A 19,845-nucleotide genomic window follows, 5' to 3' on the forward strand; every position below is an offset into this window, starting at 1 on the left:
AAATACTTCTCCAACTCATCTCAAAGGCTGGCACAGTCCTGATATCAAAACCAAACAAACACATGACAAAAAAAAGAAAACCAGACCAATTATTGTATCACAGATATGGATACAAAAATCTTCAACAAACGCTAGCAAACCAAATCCAGCAATATACACAAAGGACTGTATACCACGACCAAGTAGAATTTATCCCAGAAATAAAAGATGGTCCAACATGCAAAACCCATCAATTTCCTACATCACATTAATAAAGGAAAACCCCACGTAATCATCATAATAGAGGTAGAAAAAGCACTTAACAAAATCCAACCCTCCTGCCTGACCAGATGGTGACACAGCGGAGAGAGCACGGAAACAGGACACTGCGGACCCGGGTTCGAAATCACAAGGTCGCCGGCTTGAGTGTGGGATCACAGACACGACCCCATGGTCACTGATTTGAGCCCAAAGGTCACTGGCTTGAGCCCAAGGTTGCTGGCTTGAGAAGGGATCATTGGCTCGGTTGGAGCCCTCGGGTCAAGGCACGTAAGAGAAGCAATCAATGAACAACTAAAGTGCCACAACTACGGGTTGATGCTTCTCTTCTCTCTCCCTTCCTGCCTTTCTCTTGCAAAACAAACAAACAAAGCCACATCCAGATAGGGAAAGAAAAAAATAAATTTATCTCTACTTGAAGATGACATGACTTTATATATAGGAAATATATAGAAATCCTAAAGAATCTACAAAAAGTTATTAGAACTAATAGATCTACCAAGGCTTCTAGATACAAGATCAATATACCAAAACTTATACTAGCAATAAACAATCTGAAAATGAAATGAAAATAATTCCATGTATAACAGCATTGCCCCCCCAAAAATAAATAAATAAAGTAAACAGGAATAAATTAACAACAGTAGTATAAAATGCAAGCTCTGGAAACTACAAACCTTTTGAAAGAGATGAGAGAATATCTAACTAAATGTTCATGGACTGGAAGATTTAATACTGTTAAGATGGCAGCACTTCCTCAGATGATCTACAGCAGGGGTCGTCAAACTTTTTATAAAAACTGCCCACTTTTGCAGTGCTGGTCAACCTGGTCCCTACCACCCACTAGTGGGCGTTTCAGCTTTCAGATTCAACACAGTTCCTATCAAAGCCCAACTGGCCCTGGCAGGATAGCTCAGTTGGTCCTGAAGTACAGAGGTTGGGGGTTCAATCCCAAGTCAGGACACCTAGGAGAACAGATCGATGTTACTGTCTCTCTCTCGTTCTCTCTCTTCTTCTCTCTAAAATCAACAAAATAAACAACAACAAAAAAGTCCAATTGACATTTTGCAGAAATTGACAAACTGATCCTAAAATTCACACAGATATAAGAAGGACACAGGTAGGCAAAATAATGTTTATAAAGAAAAATCACTTCCTGATTTCAAAATTTATGGCAAAGCTCATATTCAGAACAGTGTGTTACTGGCATAATGACAGACATACCTACCAATCATTGGAACAGAACTAAGAGTCCAGTAATAAATCCTCATATTTATGATCAGTTGATTTTGACAAGGTTGTTGAGACAACTCAATAGGAAAAATCAGTCTTTTCCATAAATGGTGCTGGTGTAACTGTATAGCTACATGTAACAGAATGAATGTGGACACCTTCCTCACACCACATACAAAAATTAACTAAAAAAAAATTAACTCAAGACGAATCAAAGAGTTAAAACTACAAAACTTCTAAAAAAAAGTATAAATCTTCTTTGCCAATGGTTCTCAGTATACCAAAAGGATTACAACAAAACTAAAACAGATAAATTAGACTGCATCACAATAAAAAACTTCTGTGCAGCCTGACCAGGCGGTGGTGCAGTGGATAGAGCATCGGACTGGGATGCAGAGGACCCAGGTTCGAGACCCCGAGGTCGCCAGCTTGAGCGTGGGCTCATCTGGTTTGAGCAAAGCTCACCAGCTTGGACCTTGTCGCTGGCTCAAGCAAGGGGTCATTCAGTCTGCTGTAGCCCCACGGTCAAGGCACATATGAGAAAGCAATCAACGAACATCTAAGGTGTCGCAACCAAAAACTGATGATTGATGCTTCTCATCTCATCTCCGTTCCTGTCTGTCTGTCCCTATCTATCCCTCTCTCTGACTCTGTCTCTGTAAAAAAAAAACCAAAAAAAAAAAAAAACCCTTCCCAAAAACAAAAAAAACCTTCCGTGCAAAGGACATCAGAAAGAAAGTGAAAAGACCTGACCTGTGGTGGTGCAATGGATAGAGCGTTGACCTGGAACGCTGAGGTTGCCGGTTCGATACCTTGGGCTTGCCCGGTCAGGGTGCATACAAGAAGCAACTACTATGAGTTGGTACTTCCTGTTCCTGCCCCACTTTACACCTACTAGAACTACTACCAGAATAAAATAAATTGGCAAGAAACACTTTTTTTTTTTAAACTGTGGTATTTTTATTTACTTTTTTTTTTTTTGAGAGAGAGGAGACACAGAGAGAGAAAGAGACAGAGAGAAGAAAGAGATAGAAGGAACAGAGGGAGGAGCAGGAAGCATCAACTCCCATATGTGCCTTGACCAGGCAAGCCTGAGGTTTCGAACCAGCGACCTCAGTGTTCCAGGTCGACGCTTTTACTCACTGCGCTACCTCAGGTCAGGCAAGAAACACTTTTTGATGAAGAATTGGAACCCTCATCCATTGCTGGTAGAAGGTAAACAGTGCAGCTGCTGTGGCGACAGTCTGGTGTTCCGTAGAAAGTTAAACAGACTATGACCACACAACCCCGTGATTCCACTTCAGGTTCTACCCAACAGAGCTAAAAACGCACGCCCGCACAAACGTTCACATATAAGTATTCACAGCAGCGTTATTCATAGCAAAAAGTAGGACCATCTCCATGTCGTGAGCTGACGAACGGATCAACAACATGTGACACACCACAGGACGGAGTGTCCTGCAGTCACGGAAGGAATGAGGTGCTGACACACGCTAGCTCAGTAACTGCAAACTGAGAAGACGGTGCTCAGTGAAAGCGGGCGGACACAGAGGGCCACAGAGGGTACAGCTCTGTTCATAGGGAACAGGCAAATGCAGAGACCTAGGAAGACTAGTAGCTGCCAGATGCTGAGGGCGTGGGGGTTCCTGGAGAAAAGGAAGTGACTACTAATGGGTACAGGGTTTCTTTCTGGGGTGATAAAAGTTCTGGAATGGAATCGTAGTGATTGCTGCATGCCTCTGTCAATATACTGAAAACCACTGAGTTGTGTGCTATAAAAGGGTGAATTATAACTCTAAAGAATGTACAGCCTGGCCTATGGGGGCACAGTGGATAGAGCGTTGACCTGGAAGGCTGAGGTCAACGGTTCAAATCCCTGGGCTTGCCCGGTCAAGGCAAAAATGAGAAGCAAGCAAACATTTAGTTGAGAATGAACAACTAAAGTGAAGCAGCTATGCATTGATACTTTTGGTCCTCCCCCACCTTCTCTCTCTGTAAAATCAGTAAATAAAATCTTAAAAAAAGAAAGAAATAATATACAAGTGTCAGAAGGAACAAAAGGAAGGTGTTGACAGAGACATACTGAGGGGTGAGGAAACAAGACGGTGCCTTGTCTACAGAGAACTCGAAAGCCGTGAGGACGCTGGGCTCAGCCAGCTTGCCTTTCACGATCCCGCACACCTGCTGTCTCAAGGTACCAGACAACAGCCCTGCGCCAGGTGCTGGGCACCGAGCACAGAGGAAGCGCACGTGCACGTCTGTGCCCTCTGTAAGCTCACATCCGCACAGCGCTTTCTAAAGCACTCAGCGCCGTCACACACAGCACTGCGCGCACTCTCCCAGGAACCCTGTGAGGGAGGCAGTCACATGGAGCCCTCCTGCGGCCGTGACCACTCACCAGTAGCCCAAGAGAACTCCAGACACACTCGGTTCCGTTGTCAGGCCGCCCACCACACTGGGTCCGAGGGACAGGACTGCCGGTCCTCATGCCTGGTCCTACACCTGGCCCCTGACCTCTGCTGCCCCATCCCTGAGGGTTATGATGCCCAAGATGTACACAGTCGTGAACACAGGACTTTGCCAAACCCTTGGTTTCCTTCCTGTCCCACTCAAGTGGTTTTTGCTCAAAAACAAACCACTCCCGCCCTGCTGCCACCTCTGCAGAGGGCAACTTCATGTTTTCTCCAACAGTCACCCCGTGGGGACTAGCAGCCTCCTATTACAAATTTCAACAGAAACAAACTTAGTGAAGCAGCCAAGCCCATTCGGTTGCTAAGGGTAACTGTGCACTGAGTCAGACCTCTGCTTCTGACTCTCTGGTGGAACAGTCCAGGGCGACAGGAAAACATTGAGAGTACATGGGAAATGAAACACAGGGCACGGGCAGTGGGAGATAGAAGTTCTTGAATAAACCAGGAAAGGCACTCACAAAATGCTGATATTAACAGATTATCTCCACAAGATTTTAAGTGACTTTTACTTTCTTCTCTACATTTTTGGATACTGGTTAAAAAAAATGCTCATTTTGTAAAAAGTTAGAAACAACGTATTTTAAATTTGGGGAAGAAAAAAATTTGGTGTTGGCTAAAATAATTTTAATAATCTAATCAGCTCTAAACTCTACAAACATCAGATTTCAAGTGTGGGAGGCCAATGAATGGGGACCGCCTGGTCCCCAGACCCACGCCTCTGTCCCCTTTGCTGGGAGGCTTGCCCAGGCCGTCCCCAACAACAGCACCCTGGCATCTTCTGTCTCACGAAGGGGCAGGCTGGCATCAGTTAACTCGAGCTTACCTGGACAGGTGGTTCAATCGTTATCCAGGCCGGAAGCATCAGACTGGGGTTCAGAGGCTGGGTTCCCACACGGAAGTATACACCTCCCCTGGAATCGCACGCCCATACATGCTGATTTCCACAAGCCAAGCTCGTCAGTTTTATAGCTCCTACAGTCAAATAAAGGAAACACGTGAACACAAACTACTTTTGCAAAATGACTCATCTTTCACTGAGTCCATCCGTTGTGACTGTGTATCGCAAAGGAACAGAAGAGGAGAGCGACCAAGGCCTCTGGTTGCCCTCTGCCTGCCAGGTGCCACACAGCAGCCCTTCTGTGCCACAGTGGAGCAGTCCAGATGCCATCAGCACGGTGCCGAGCCACCAAGCACACGGGTCCATCATCAGCTCCATCAGATATGTGACCATTACCAGCAGATTCTGGATCGGGGAGAGGAAACCCATCTTTACAGGTAATCCTGACCCTAACTGGAATGAAGGTGAACTAGCAAAGTCTCCTGGAATCTTCCCTTTCCGTTCGTGTTTCTCGTGTTGATTAAGCTGATGGAAAGAGGAAGGGGGCAGGAGCCTCTGAGAAGAGCCAGCTGCTGCAGGACTGGCTCACAGCCGTCCTCACGGCCTCCCTGACCCTCGCTACTGCATTCCAGCCTCCCAGCCCCCACGAGGCCATCGGTACTCAGACATGAAGACATGTGCCCAAGGTCCCACTGCAAGAACATGGCTGAGCCCAGAGGCCGAGGGTGAACTGAGGGTTGAAGCCGGGCCAGCCTGACCTTACCTCAGCTACCTTGGGCTCTGGGACATCACATCCAGGGAGCGCAGACCTCACGGTTCAGTACAATCAGCTTTGACAACAGACATATCTAAGTATCCTACATCCTATCAGGTATGGAACATTCTGTCACCCCAGAAAGTTCCCTCAGGTACCTTCTGGCCACTCCCCTCTGCCCCAAGCAAACAGCTCCTCTGAATACTATCACCACAGGTGAGTCTTGTCTGGTGTGGACGGCCACAGAAACAGTCACTGGTGCGCTCTCTGGCTCAGTGAAATGCACGTGAGAGTCACCGTGGAGTCACTTCTGTCACGGCGGAGGGCTATTCCACTGCACTGAACACCGCGCTAGCTCGCCTGTTCACCTGCAGGTGCATACTTGGGCCAATCCTGTTTTCCACCATTAGGAGTAAAGCTGCTATAACCATTCTTGCAGAAGACTTTTTGGGACTGCTAGTTTTCTTAAACACCTAGGAGCAGAACTGCTGGGCCACAGGGCAGATGTTCTACTTTTAAAGAACCTGCTGTGTCCCCAGCTGACCATGACATGCCCACCAGCATCCCGCTGTGGTACCTTTTTCGTCAGCCCTTCTAGAAGGTGTGAAGTGGCAGGTACCCCGTCAGTTTTAACTTGTATTTCCCTGAAAACTAATGATGTTGAGAACCTTTTAATGTGCATATGGGGCACTTGTATATCTTCTTATGAAGCATCCGTGCAAGTCTCTTGCCCATTTTTCAAGTTGAAGGGTTTGTCTTCTGATGACCAAGTCAGAGGATGGGCCAGCTTGACTTGAACAGTAGGGAAAAGGTGGTGTGGGTGGCGGCATTCACTGGTGGGTGCTGCTCTCAGCCACCTCCCATGGTTGTCCCTGGCACCAGATGACAGCCCGTGTTGGCACCAATAGGCATGGATCCTGCTATGTAGCAATCTTGTCATGTCTCTTTAGTATAAGACAAACTTAAAAGTATTAACCCATACTATGTAAAAAGTAAGTATTCTTTTTTTTTTTTTTAGAGGAAGGGGTGGGGGTGGAGAAGCAAATGGGCGCTTCTCCTATGTGCCCTGGCCGGGAATCGAACCCGGGTCCCCTGCACGCCAGGCTGACGCTCTACCGCTGAGCCAACCGGCCAGGGCCAAAAGTTAGTATTCTTTTGTGCACTTCCTAAAGATGATGATTTCTCTTACACTGAAATTACTGTATTTTTTCCTTCCTTAATCTTTTACAGAATGTCTTACCAGGGAGTTCAAACAGACTCCTTAGGGCTCTCACATTACATATTAACAGATGTGTACCAACCAGAATGAAGTAGCTTCAGCAATAAATAAACCCCAGAAGAGCTGAGAAACAAATGCTCACTGAAAAGCGATTCTGTGTTCGAGTCTTCAAGGCAGCAGCAGCTCCTGTGAAGAGTCCCACGGAATGAACACATGGCCGGCCAGCCCCTCAGAGTGAGCGGGGAGCAGCGCCAAAAGGACATAAAGAGTGCGTGACTCAAGGAAAACATTCTTTGAGAATACAAAAGTCTGCTAGAAAATAAACTGCAGTGTACAAAACGGCTTACTCTGGGTTAGAGAGACAGGTCCGAGACGAAAAGGCCCAATGAGGGCTTCCCGGAGCTCCCCCTCACCGCAGGTCACCTGGGCTGGCTATCGCCCCATAGAAAAGGCAGCCAGGACAGGTGCTGACACTGCTGCCCCTTCCCCACCACTCTGGGAGTTAAGTGGAGCCCCATCTGGCCCACAAGCTATAAGCAGAAGTGATCTGTCACTTCTGAACCGAAGCATAAGAGTGGGCACAGGGCTTTCAGCTGTCCCCTGCTGCAGTGACCAAGACATTGGTGCCACTGATCCCACAGTGGGACCAGTAAGCTGCCACCCAGGGGACAATGACCCTAAGAGACTGACAGGTTGAGAGCTGTCATGGGAGAGGAAGGCAGCATCCACTGTTCAGGCACTGGTGCTGGGGATGGTAACTATGTAGCCCAACTAACAGACACAGGGCAGTTTTCCTGTCTGTTTTGTTTCCCCTCCCATTAAAAAGGAGTTTTAATTAATTAATTCAATAGGTCAGACATCTTCCCTTAACCAAAAGTGGCATCTATTTGGTGTTTCACTATTTACTTATTTCCTAGAGGTTCAGTTTTCTAATGAATGTTACAAGAGGAGTTTCTTCCTTCTTTGTTTCCACCGTCTTCTCCTCAGCTAGGGTAGCAGCGGTGGGAGGGGCTGACCTCCTGCTGGGGGCAGGGCCACCAGCCCCTCTATTGCACATGAGGCTCCCCATGTTGACACTGGCCAGAGCCTTTGCAAACAAGCCTGCCAGAAAGGTCTAGCATTTACCCCCGCTGCTCTGATGAGGGTGCTGGTCTTGTCCTCTGTCTCCACCGCCTGGTCCTGTCGTGCAGGGTAAGGGCCGAGAAGCCACAGGTGAGCACCAGGATGAAGGCCATGGGTGCTGGCCGAGTGCCGCCAGAGTGGGCTCTTCTCCAGGTGAAGTGAGGACCTCACCTTACATGGCCTTAGAGTCTTCGGAGGGACCCAGCACCTTAGGGGCAGCTGGGGAAAGGGGGTGCTTTACTACTTATTAAACACTCTTCTGCATAAATTACTGCGTAAGTATGGTCCTGCTGTTACCTGAAAGCTGACCCTATACCGAGTGCTCGCTTATCCAGTGCTGAGACCAGGTGAGTGATAACTACAAACTGCCTGGCTGTGCTAACCCTCCCGGAGCCTGACATAATGCACACAGGTGCACCAGGGCATCTGAAGTAGCCACTAAATCATGCAAATTTGCTTCCAAAAACCAGAATTGTAATAAGTCAAAAATTCCGTATTGGCTTCAACAGCTACACATTTAAGAGTTCATTTCACCCCAAAACAGCAACTGAACTGGTAGTTGGAATAGAAGCAGAGAGGAAGGATGCTGCGTCTTCAAGAAATTAAAGGCAGAAATTGTTCTCATGACTTGACACTTTGCTAAAGTCATACTTGAAATTGCAACTTGTTTTCAGCGAGAAGACCAGTGACATTCTAGACTTTACAATGACCTGGCATTGCCCAGAGTCAATGCCAGCACCAGGTGGTCCAGCACACTGTCAGCACCGGAAGGCAGGCTTCCATTTTAATGTTTTGTTTTGTGTGTGTGTGTTTTTTTAATTTATTCATTTTAGAGAGGAGAGGGAGAGACAGAAGGAGAGAGAGAGAGAGAGAGGAGAGACAGAGAGAGAGAAGGGGGGTAGGAGCTGGAAGCATCAACTCCCATATGTGCCTTGACCAGGCAAGCCCAGGGTTTCGAACCTGTGACCTCAGCATTTCCAGGTCGACGCTTTATCTACTGCGCCACCTCAGGTCAGGCCTGTTTTGTGTCTTTTTTACAGGGACAGAGAGAAAGTCAGAGAGGGATAGGTAGGGACAGACAGACAGGAACGGAGAGAGATGAGAAGCATCAATCATCAGTTTTTTGTTGTGATACCTTAGTTGTTCATTGATTGCTTTCTCATATGTGCCTTGACTGCGGGCCTTCAGCAGACCGAGTAACCCCTTGCTCGAGTCAGCGACCTTGGGTTCAAGCTGGTAAACTTTTTGCTCAAGCCAGATGAGCCTGCGCTCAAGCTGGCGACCTTGAGGTCTCAAACCTGGGTCCTTCTGCATCCCAGTCCAATGTTTGATCCACTGCGCCACCACCTGGTGAGGCCATTTTAATGTTTTCAAGGTCAGAACACTTGTACAGAGAGGACTGAGAGGTGAAGGGGGCTAAACACATCTCAGAATCCTCTGCTGAGCCCAGTGTCGCCTGTCTCATGCCCTGGGCAGGCTGGTGGCAACTAGTGAATCGGTGTGACGGCACCTTGTACCTGCATGTTGTGCAGCAGTTTTATTTATGGTCATCAGTAAGAAGGAATAAAATTCACATCCCAGAATTACTTAGAAATGGAGTCACACATGAAGACAACTTTCCCTGTGTTTAGTTTCCTCATGGGCTGGATGTGGCCACGGATGTGGTTCCTGCCTGCAGGGACCCCACCCTCCATGTGTAGAAACCTCATGACTCACGCTGAAATGATCAGAGACAGAGCAGGGCCACAATGCTCAGGGGACACAGTGGGCAAGGTGTCCTGACGAAGATACTGTCTGCAGAGAGTTGAGGGGAGGGACAGTCTTGGCTGAGGTCTGCAGGAAGAAGAGCCGAAGACAGGAAAGGGCAGGGAGGACGTCGCATGCCCCAGGAGGAAGGGGAAAGCAGTGCCCAGGAAAGGTGGGCTGGGCCAAGCTATGAGGGCCCTGGGTACCACCTGGAGCCTGGAATCTGCTTCATGGGGAACATGGAGCCACTGAACGCTGAGGGCACACCACTGGAGCTGGGCTCTAGGGAGGCTGGCACAGCTGGTGCCCGGGGTTACTGTGGCAGGGCGGGTACAGAGTGAGGGCTCCGCTGCCGGAAGGGGGAAGGGAAGCCAGGACGAGAGCCCCGGAGACCTCCCGGGGAGGTGGAAGAGAAGCCCTGACTGCATGGGGGGCAGGGGGGGGGAGAAGCCTGCTCCAGAGTGGAGTCAGCCTGCTCCCGCAGCGTTCAGTGGGAGCAGAGGAGTGAAGTCAGGAGAAGTACGACCGGGAAAGAGAAGTCTGATGCTGAACAAAATCCTCACTGCAGTCGGCCCCTGAACAGGCTGCGCTCTCTTCCACGGCTGTGACCACCTGCCACCGCCAACTTTCCAACGAGCAACGAAGCAGGCCAGTCAAGCCCAGCAATGTGACGCAGCCCTGTGAGCGTTACTGCACTCTGCTGGCTACTGCTGGTGCGTGCTGCCTGATGCCAGCCTGCCATGGCACGGACAGTGGGGTTCTGGGCAGGGAGTGCCACCTGAACTCAAAGTCTGCACCCTCCCCCAGTTTAAATAATAATTTAAAAATCTGGCTCACCTCTTGGTCCTACAGGCTATACAGACCGTACCTAGAAAGAAGCCACTAACAGAACACTAGTGGCCCTGCCTGCCTGTCACCGCCCCCACCAGGCACAGAGAAAGGCCAGCACCCCTCCCACTGCACCTTGCCCACCACCTCCCGGTCCTAACACAGAACCTGTAACTTTGGACTTGTTGCATTCCCCCAGAAAGTTCAGAAAATGGGGAAATGCATTTATCCACCATTTCAGCATCAGCTAGTCACCCAGATAGATCAACAGAACCTTGAGCTCAGGGCAGGATAAAGACGAAGCCAGACAGTGCTTCCTGGAACTGCCACCCCATCCCGCACACCAGAGAACCCACAGGGCACCCCCCCAGCCAGAGGCACTGTGCAGCTAATGATAGTTTGTGAGTGACCCCGCGAGGGCGTGTCACATCTGCACAAGACAGCTCACATTTACATAGGATGCTTACTCACACCATTTCTCTGGGGTGGGTACTGACGTTCCCATTGAAAGGAGAGGAATTACGGCCCTGGCCAGATGGCTCAGTGGATAGAGCGTCTTCTTGGTACACTGAAGTCTCCGGTTTGATCCCCGGTCAGGAGAAGCAATCAATGAGAGCATAACTAAGTGGAACAATGAGTCGTGGTTCTATCTCCCTTCACTTGTCTATCTCTCTCAAATCAATGGGAAATAAAAAAGGTGAGGAATCGAGGTTTGAAGGGAAGCCCGCAGCTAGCCCCGGGCCGGGCTCTGGGCAAAGCCAGCACTGCCTCTGCTTTAAGCCCTGCTCTTTGACCTGGCCACCTGCTGCTACCTGTTGTCTGCGTGACCCATTTGAGGATTGGCCAGATCCTGACCTGATTTGCTAATAATGATTTTGCAGGAACGAGGCCGGGTGGGCCTTGGTTCCTCCTTTCCTGCAGCGTGCCCACAGCAGGCGCCTACGGCATGTGCTTTTAGACGGCTAAGCACATCCTGGACTCGGGGGCCTTGTTCCAGCTTCCTCCCACTCTCACACGGAGACTCCACCCCCTAAAGCTGAGTTTCTCCCCAGAAAAAATGGCCACCATGGCAGTGAAGCCCACAAGCACCTCTAAGACATGCCCTGCTCCAGCCTGCCAGCACAGCACCCACACACTGTGCACCCACTGCAGACTGACGGCCTCTGCTGAGAGCCTTGGAAGGGCAGGGGCGGGTGACAGCTCTGCTTCTGACCCAGACTGTGCCACCGCACGTGCACCCCCAAACTCTCGGGAGTGGGGAAGACACAAACCATGCCCTGGCTTCTGGATCTCCCAAGATGGTCTGGCTGGGGCTGCAGGAGCAGGTTGGGCCAGCAGGCCTGGAACCAATGAAAGGCTTCCCAGGGCAGGCAGGAGGCCCACGGCCAGCGCGGCCTCGTCTGCTCAGCCCGTCAGTGACGACAGCTTGCAATGCTCTCAGAAGCTGAAAGGCGACTGGCCCTGGTACTGGGATTAGGTTCAAAAGAGTGTCTGAAGCCAAAAGCACAATCAATCAAAACGACCAGGAAAGCGCCCAGCTCTGCACAGAGCCTGCCTGTCTAGCTGGGAACCAGCCTGGTTTTTCTAGTTAAGCTACATGATGTTCAGTTAAGCTAAGGGTCACGCGTGTCACTGACGAGAGTACCAGGCAGGGGCCGTGCTGACAACACAGTGAAGATTTCTCTGCACAGCTCCCGGTAGGAGCCACAGGGGCTGAGACCAACTTAATGGCAGCGGGAGGGAGGCAGACAATACAGTCTCTTTGCTCCCTTCTTGTTTCTCTCCCCCCGCCTTTTAGTGTGTATGAATACATGTGGTTGAATTCTCAGACATCAAACACTTGTACAAACAGAAGAAATACTCTTAGTTTACCAATACGAGAAACCATTTAACACAGTGCTTCTAAGGCTCACGTGGATGCTTTGGAGCCTTAGATGTGCCACACCTTTAGAGCACACCTTAGATGAGCCACATCTAAGCTGCCCTTCAAGCAAAGATTTGCCCAGAGAATAACCTAATGTTGTGGGCTTGTTCTATCATCTGATCTCTTGGACCATGAATGGACTGTTTATAGATGCACCACGCTCCTTGGCCTGCCCTGTGACCCTCGGGGGAGACTTGGAGAAGAGCAGTTAGGAAATACACAGCACCTCTCCAGTCCAACTGACAATGGACCCTCGCTGGCTGAGCAGCTGTTCTGTGCTGAGCACTTAGCCGCAGAGAGCAGGTGAATGGGTCGCCGATCCTGGCGCAGGACATGCCCCTTCTTCCAGAGGTAAAGGGCAGGAAGCAGTGGCCACATGCAGACAGACTGGCAGAGGCAGCAGCACACGGGATTACTCGAGTCTGTGCCCTAGCCAGGTTCTGAGAACCCTGCAAACCAAGGTGGGGAAGTAAAGTTCCTACAAAATTAGGAAGCCCATTCAATTTGCAAGAGTGGCTCACTGGCCTCCTGAAAGCCAGCCACTTATAAGATGCCGTACAAGAACTTAGGCGAGCTAACCCGGGGCCCTGAGAACTTGTCAGTGGTCATATTTGAACGGGGCTTGACGGCAGCCACACGCACGGACGGCCTACCTAGCTGGGAGAGGTCCAGCCGTGTCCAGTGCATGCCAGTGGGGCAACTCTTGGACAGCGTCCTGATGAACATCTGGCCCAGGCTGTCCAGCGCCCACAGGGCATCTTGGCAGGCGGCGTAGGCCCTCATCTCGGCGTCGGGAGGCAGCTGCACCGTGGACGGCCGGGACTGAGCGTGCTGGGCGCTGACAGTGCACAGGTCCTTGCTGCCCTGGCACAGCCACAGGGAGCTTCCTGCAGAAAAGGGTCACGCGTGTTACTGACGAAAGCACCAGGCAGCCTGTGCCTTTGCGCAGCTGACACTCCCACACTCACCACTGTGTGACAGAAGTTCTATAGAGTCAGAGGACGAGCCGGCCACTTAGTAAGAAACAAGCCCGAGATGGTTTAAAGAAGTGAAGGAAAGCAGGGCTGATGAGGTCTTATGAAGGCTCCCGTGTTGGCCTCCGGCTCTGACCTGGGACGTGGACGACGGGCCGGGGGTCTCTCACTTGGTGTCTCACCAGCGCTCTGGGGGTGGGGTGGGGTCGGCAGGAGCTCAGAACCAGAGGCACGGCACTTGCCCGCTCTGTTGCAGTGGGCTGGGCGGGCCTGTGCGGCGGGGCGGGGCGGCTGCTGGAGGGGGCTCAGAAGCCCGGAAAGCCTCTCTTCCCATCTCCCACCAGGTTTAGAGTACTCAGATTTAATACATTCAGCTTAAAATGCCAATAACCCTCAGAGAAGTTAACACCTTGGTCACAATAAACTATCTAAAATATTATCTAAAACTTACATACAGGTATGCTTTGAGCTCAAGTTTTCTTTGGATTTTGAAAACTGGTGGCAATGGTATGCCCCAGGTTTAAGTCCCAGCTGCAGGGAGCCAGGAAGACCCATGACGCATGCACACACTGCCGCAGCCGAGCGTGTGCCATCGCAGTCAGCGGCAGGCAGCAGCCCTCGGCCGTTCAGGTCAGGTTCTGCTGCCAGTGAACCCGTGCCAAACTCAGGAACTCGCGGTGTTCACAGCTTACTGATCTCAGAACTGTGACCTGGTGAGAAAGCAGCTTACTGCTCTGACCATGCTACCCACTTCCTGGTGGTACTAATGCGTGAACTGACCGTGTCCCGAGCCACAGACTGCATGGCATTCAGCTCCCTCCTGGTGGGGCAATCGGACTGCTCAGCCCCGAGCCCACTGGGGGCTGCCAGCCACTCCTGGCTCCAGGCCTCATGTTCTGGAAGGGCTGAGTTCTCCCCGGAGGGAGGAGGCCTGCCCTTGCAGGGAAGGTCCGCACTGACAGGGCATGTCTATGGGACTGAGGCCAGCCAGCGAGTGTAAACCAGGCGCAAAGAGGCTGCTGGGAGGTGACAGGATTCACAAGAGGTAACAGGAAAACACCCAAAGAAGCTGGGTGCCCCTGGCGGCTGTGCTCTGGCACCGGGACACATTGCTGGAAGTCACCTGCTGCCGGACCTAGTGGCTACCCTGTGTCGCCCTCCTTCAGGACGCTCTGACTATAGACTCACCAGCTTCCCTGCTCTGTGTCCATCTCTCCTGGTTGGTCTGTCTAGCTTCAGGGGCCCTCAGCTCATCCAACAAGGGCTACTTGCCTGTGACCCCCCACCTATGTCTCTGAGGTCCACAGTCACACCCTCGCCCCAACTAGGCCACAGGCAGAGCACAGTTTTAACCGTGCCACTGCCGAGCCATGCACCGTGTTTCCCCACCGACCTTCTTTTGTGGGAGCAGCAGAGGCCAACACGAAGGCCCATTTTGTTGCAGAAGCTGTTCCACGGGGAACAACGTTGTTCCAGTAAGTGCCTAGAAAGAAGAAATAGAAGGCGTGTTAAAGAAAGAAGAAACAAACCCCACACGTCAGAGCATTAGTTCTAGACTGCCACAGGTGCTGAGAACTTGGCAGCTAGTTCTAGAGTGTCCTGAAGTTGGGAGGCCCAAGTCAGCACTGTGAGAGCTGGCCCCTTGATGCTCTGTGGTCACCAACAAACAGAGCCAGTCTTGCCCATGACTAGGGAAGGCCACCAAGGGGAAGGAGGGATGGAGAATCCACAGAGCAGGGCTCATCACAGCAGGGAGGCCCAACTGGTGCATGTGGACTTGCCCTGCATTCACAAATCTGTCTGGGGCCTTGCATTGTCACCAGCATGGCAATCTTCCCTCTAGAAAATGGGCTATTACTCTCTCTTCCTGGGCTCTTCAGGTTTGGGTGGATTTCTTTCATTTCAATGTGAATTTATTAACATAAAACTGAGTTCCATTTGCTTTATATCATAATAGGTTCCCAGTGGAAACTGATCACACACCACCCAGGCACTGGCTCCAATTTGCAGCAACGGCAAACTAAGACAGAATGGACACAAAGCACAGGGATTGCTCCGTTACAAACACTCCTTCCACCGGCACTAAGCTGTCTTCTCAGGTGACAGCTTGCAGCTGTCCTTCAAATGCTGGCTGGAAAAGTGGAGCTGCCCATTAAGCCAGGGTGAAACTCGAAGTCATTCACCCACCGATGAGACTTCCTTTGGCGACGTGGAATTCATTCTTGCCTGAAGAGATCCAGACGCCGCTGCTGTTGACCCCTAGAAGGCTTGGCTGGCACTGAAGCTGCTGTGACCAAAACGCCATGCGCAGCCTGTCCGCCACCTTTTCCACGGGCACTTGGGCCGCTGTAGCCACCGACTGCGTGGCGTGCATTATGGTCTGGAATAAGCTGCACTGGTCGAACACCACGTAGTCTGTGACGCTCACCTGGAGGGGACATGGGCAGACAGCAGCTGTCAGGTCGGTTACAGCGCCTCTGTGTGCCCCCTGCCTGAGAGCAAGGTTCTAGTCCAAGTCCACCGAACACCCAAACACACGTGGATGTGCATGTTACTGTGAGGCCCGAGAAATGTCTAGCAGGATACCACCAAACTGCTAAGTGTAATCACCACTGAAGCCTGGATTTAAAGAGATGGAAGAAAATGTTCACCTTTTTTTGATACTTTTATATTACATGGATCTGTTATAAACAAGCATGTGATTGAACATCATCACCCCCTTATACCCCTGAGTTGTTGGTTCTAGACAAAGAGAATTATTTTGCCTTTTTTTTTTAACAGGAACAGAGAGAGAGTCAAAGAGAGGGATAGATAGGGACAGACAGGAATGGAGAGAGATGAGAAGCATCAATCATCAGTTTTTTGTTGCGACACCTTAGTTGTTCATTGATTGCTTTCTCATATGTGCCTTGACCGTGGCCTTCAGCAGACCGAGTAACCCCTTGCTCAAGCCAGCAACCTTGGGTCGAAGCTGGTGAGCTTTTTTTTGCTCAAACCAGATGAGCCTGCGCTCAAGCTGGCAACCTCAGAGACTCGAACCTGGGTCCTCCGCATCCCAGTCCCACGCTCTATCCACTGCGCCACCACCTGGTCAGGCTTATTTTGCCTTTTTTTTTTTTTTTTTTTAAAGTCCATGGGAAAGTCGTGTTTTTTTTGTTTTCTTTGTTTTGTTTTATTTATTTATTCATTTTTTTTTACAGAGACAGAGAGTGAGTCAGAGAGAGGGATAGACAGGGACAGACAGACAGGAACGGAGAGAGATGAGAAGCATCAATTATCAGTTTTTCATTGCGCGTTGCAACACCTTAGTTGCTCATTTATTGCTTTCTCATATGTGCCCTGACTGCGGGCCTTCAGCAGACCAAGCAACCCCTTGCTGGAGCCAGCGACCTTGGGTTCAAGCTGGTGGGCTTTTGCTCAAACCAGATGAGCTCAAGCTGGCGACCTCGGGGTCTAAACCTGGGTCCTCTGCATCCCAGTCCGACGCTCTATCCACTGCGCCACCGCCTGGTCAGGCAGGCTTATTTTGCTTTTAAATTTAGGTATTTCCTGCCTGACCAGGCAGTGGTGCACTGGATAGAGCATTGGACTGGGACGCAGAGGACCCAGGTCCGAAACCTCGAGGTTGCTGGCTTGAGCACAGGCTTACCAGCTTGAGCGTGGGGTCACTGGCTTGAGCTTGGGATCATAGACATGAACTCATGGTCACTGGCTTGAGCCCAAAGGTCACTGGCTTGAAGCTCAAGGTCGTTGCCTTGAGCAAGGGTCACTCACTCTGCTGTAGCCCCCCACGTCAAGGTAACATATGAAAAATCAATCAATGAACAACTAAGATGCCACAATGAAGAATTGATACTTCTCATCTCTCTCCATACCTACCTGTCTGTCCCTTTTTCTCACTCTGTCACAAAAAAGAAATTTAAAAAATTTAAAAAAATAAAAATTAGGTATTTCCTACGGATAACAGTGTTCAATACTTAGAATCATAATATGGATTTAAAAGGTATTAGAAGCGCCTAACCGGTGGTGGCACAGTGGATAGAGCATCGACCTGAAATACTGAGGTCCCAGGTTTGAAACCCCAAGGTCACCAGCTTGAGTGGAGGGGTTGCTGGCTCAGCTTGAGCCTTTACTCAAGGCACATATGAGAATCAATCAATGAACAACTTCCTGTCTCTCTCTCTCTCTCGGAAAAAAAAAGATAAAAAAGGTCTTAGAAGTCATTTATGCTCTAAACCAGGAATGTTAATAGCTATGCCAGGCCACCACCTTAAATCAGGACCATCCTGGACCATAGCGGGTACCCCGGCTCAGCTGCCGAGTTCCTCGCTTCTCTAGCGGTCCTGGCTGATACTTCTCCAGGGCACCACCTCTGAGGAGACCCTTCCCAGTTCTTTCTAAAGGGCAGGCCAAACTCTGGTCCCTCTGACTTTCACACATACTTCTGCCCTGCTGGGTATGATCATAGGGGATGTCACTGCCTATTCCTAGGACAGCCTTGTGCTGGCCACATGCCCAGGTCATCATGCACAATGAAGTGTTAAGTAAAAGAGACGTCCTTTATTATAGGGACCTCAGTTTACAAAACACAAAAACAAAAGGGAAATTCACGTAAAATCAGTACTGTGTGCAAACACTGCTCTTTTCTGTGTGAGCTGCTGCTACAACTGAATTTTAAGCAGAGGTTTTACCATGTCGGGACCCCAAAGCCCCACTGCAGAGCCCGGAACCCGTTTGTCACTCTGGACCCCGCAGGATGCCGGGCTCAGCACATGCCAGCTGCTCTCACTGCTCCTCTGCCGATGTGTGTGTATTGCCAAAGCCACACTGAAGTCTGTGACAGACTCAGTCTCAGTGTCCAAAATTTGCAGATAAGCAGGATGCAAATTTATATAAAGAAATGTTTAGCCTGACCAGGCGGTGGCACAGTGGATAGAGCATTGGACTGGGATGCGGAGGACCCAGGTTCAAGACCCAGAGGTTGCTGGCTTGAGCAAGGGGTTACTTGGTCTGCTGTAGCCCCACGGTCAAGGCACATATGAGAAAGCAATCAATGAACAACTAGGGTCACAACGAAAAACTGATGATTGATGCTTCTCATCTCTCTATGTTCCTGTCTGTCCCTATCTATCCCTCTCTCTGTCTTTGTAAAAAGAAAAAAAGAAAAAAGAAACGTTTAATAGCCAAACATAAGGCTGGCTCTTGTGCTACAATGAATCAATCTTATAGTAATTAAAATAATTTCTTTCAAATACCTCAAAGATGATTCTGTCGATTACATTTCTCTAAAGATAATGTTCTGAGTATTATGACAAATGCTATCCAGTTTTCTTTCTTTCTTTTTTTCTTTTTTTTGTATTTTTCTGAAGCTGGAAACGGGGCGAGACAGACAGATTCCTGCATGCGCCCGACCGGGATCCACCCAGCACGCCCACCAGGGGCTACGCTCTGCCCACCAGGGGGTGATGCTCTGCCCCTCTGGGGTGTTGCTCTGCCGCGACCAGAGCCACTCTAGCGCCTGGGGCAGAGGCCAAGCAGCCATCCCCAGCGCCCAGGCCATCTTTGTTTCAATGGAGCCTTGGCTGCGGGAGGGGAAGAGAGAGACAGAGAGGAAGGGGGGGGTGGAGAAGCAAATGGGCGCTTCTCCTATGTGCCCCGGCCGGAAATCGAACCCGGGTCCTCCGCACGCCAGGCCGACGCTCTACCGCTGAGCCAACCGGCCAGGGCCTCCAGTTTTCTTTAGGCTAGTTAAAAACAGAACTGAGTACACATACACACAGCAGCAGGTGTGTGTATAAAACCATAGAGTACGGTAACAAGCACAGAGAAGATATTCTGAAGTCATTTGCATAAGTTTTTTGAGTAGTACCTGGCATATTAGAGACATATGTACACATACACATATTCATCAAAAAGCTAACACACTGCTTGACCAGGCGGTGGCGCAGTGGATAGTGTTGGACTGGGATGCGGAGGGCCCAGGTTCAAGATCCTGAGGTCACCAGCTTGAGTGCAGGCTCATCTGGTTTGAGCAAAGCTCACCAGCTTGGACCCAAAGTCGCTGGCTTGAGCAAGGGGTTACTTAGCCTGCTGAAGGCCCAGGGTCAAGGCACATATGAGAAAGCAATCAATGAACAACTAAGGTGTCACAACAAAAAACTGATGATTGATGCTTCTCATCTCTCTCCGTTCCTGTCTGTCCCTATCTATCCCTCTCTCTCTGTAAACAAACAAACAAACAAAAAAACAACAATCCCCCTCCCCAAAACTAACAAACCTTCTTTTTCCAGTCTCTCCTAAGAGACCTACAAGCAACAAGGCCAGTCTGAGGTGACAGTGAAGCCTGAAGCAACAGAGACATAACACCGAGGAGACACCGCAGAGTTCACAGCTGCCGAGTGCCACCCTCCCCGCCACCGTGGAGACCGGGGAGCTCCTGTGGCATGGGCGCCACAGAGGGACAAGGGGGCACTCCTTT

General features: G+C 50.2%; 1 protein-coding gene across 2 annotated transcripts in view; it reads right to left on the reverse strand.

The window, feature by feature from the left end:
- Positions 1 to 19,845, reverse strand: part of TECPR2 (tectonin beta-propeller repeat containing 2) — a 100,419-nt gene that overhangs the window by 24,043 nt on the left and 56,531 nt on the right. For both annotated transcript variants that reach the window (XM_066278197.1, XM_066278196.1), the window contains exons 14-17: positions 15,555 to 15,795; positions 14,761 to 14,850; positions 13,047 to 13,280; positions 4,786 to 4,934 (exon numbers count right to left, since the gene is read on the reverse strand). In XM_066278197.1, the coding sequence (XP_066134294.1) occupies positions 4,786 to 4,934; positions 13,047 to 13,280; positions 14,761 to 14,850; positions 15,555 to 15,795 (714 nt within the window). The remainder of the gene's footprint in view (positions 1 to 4,785; positions 4,935 to 13,046; positions 13,281 to 14,760; positions 14,851 to 15,554; positions 15,796 to 19,845) is intronic.

The sequence above is a fragment of the Saccopteryx bilineata genome, chromosome 4, assembly GCF_036850765.1.
Source record: "Saccopteryx bilineata isolate mSacBil1 chromosome 4, mSacBil1_pri_phased_curated, whole genome shotgun sequence".
Classification (NCBI taxonomy): domain Eukaryota; kingdom Metazoa; phylum Chordata; class Mammalia; order Chiroptera; family Emballonuridae; genus Saccopteryx; species Saccopteryx bilineata.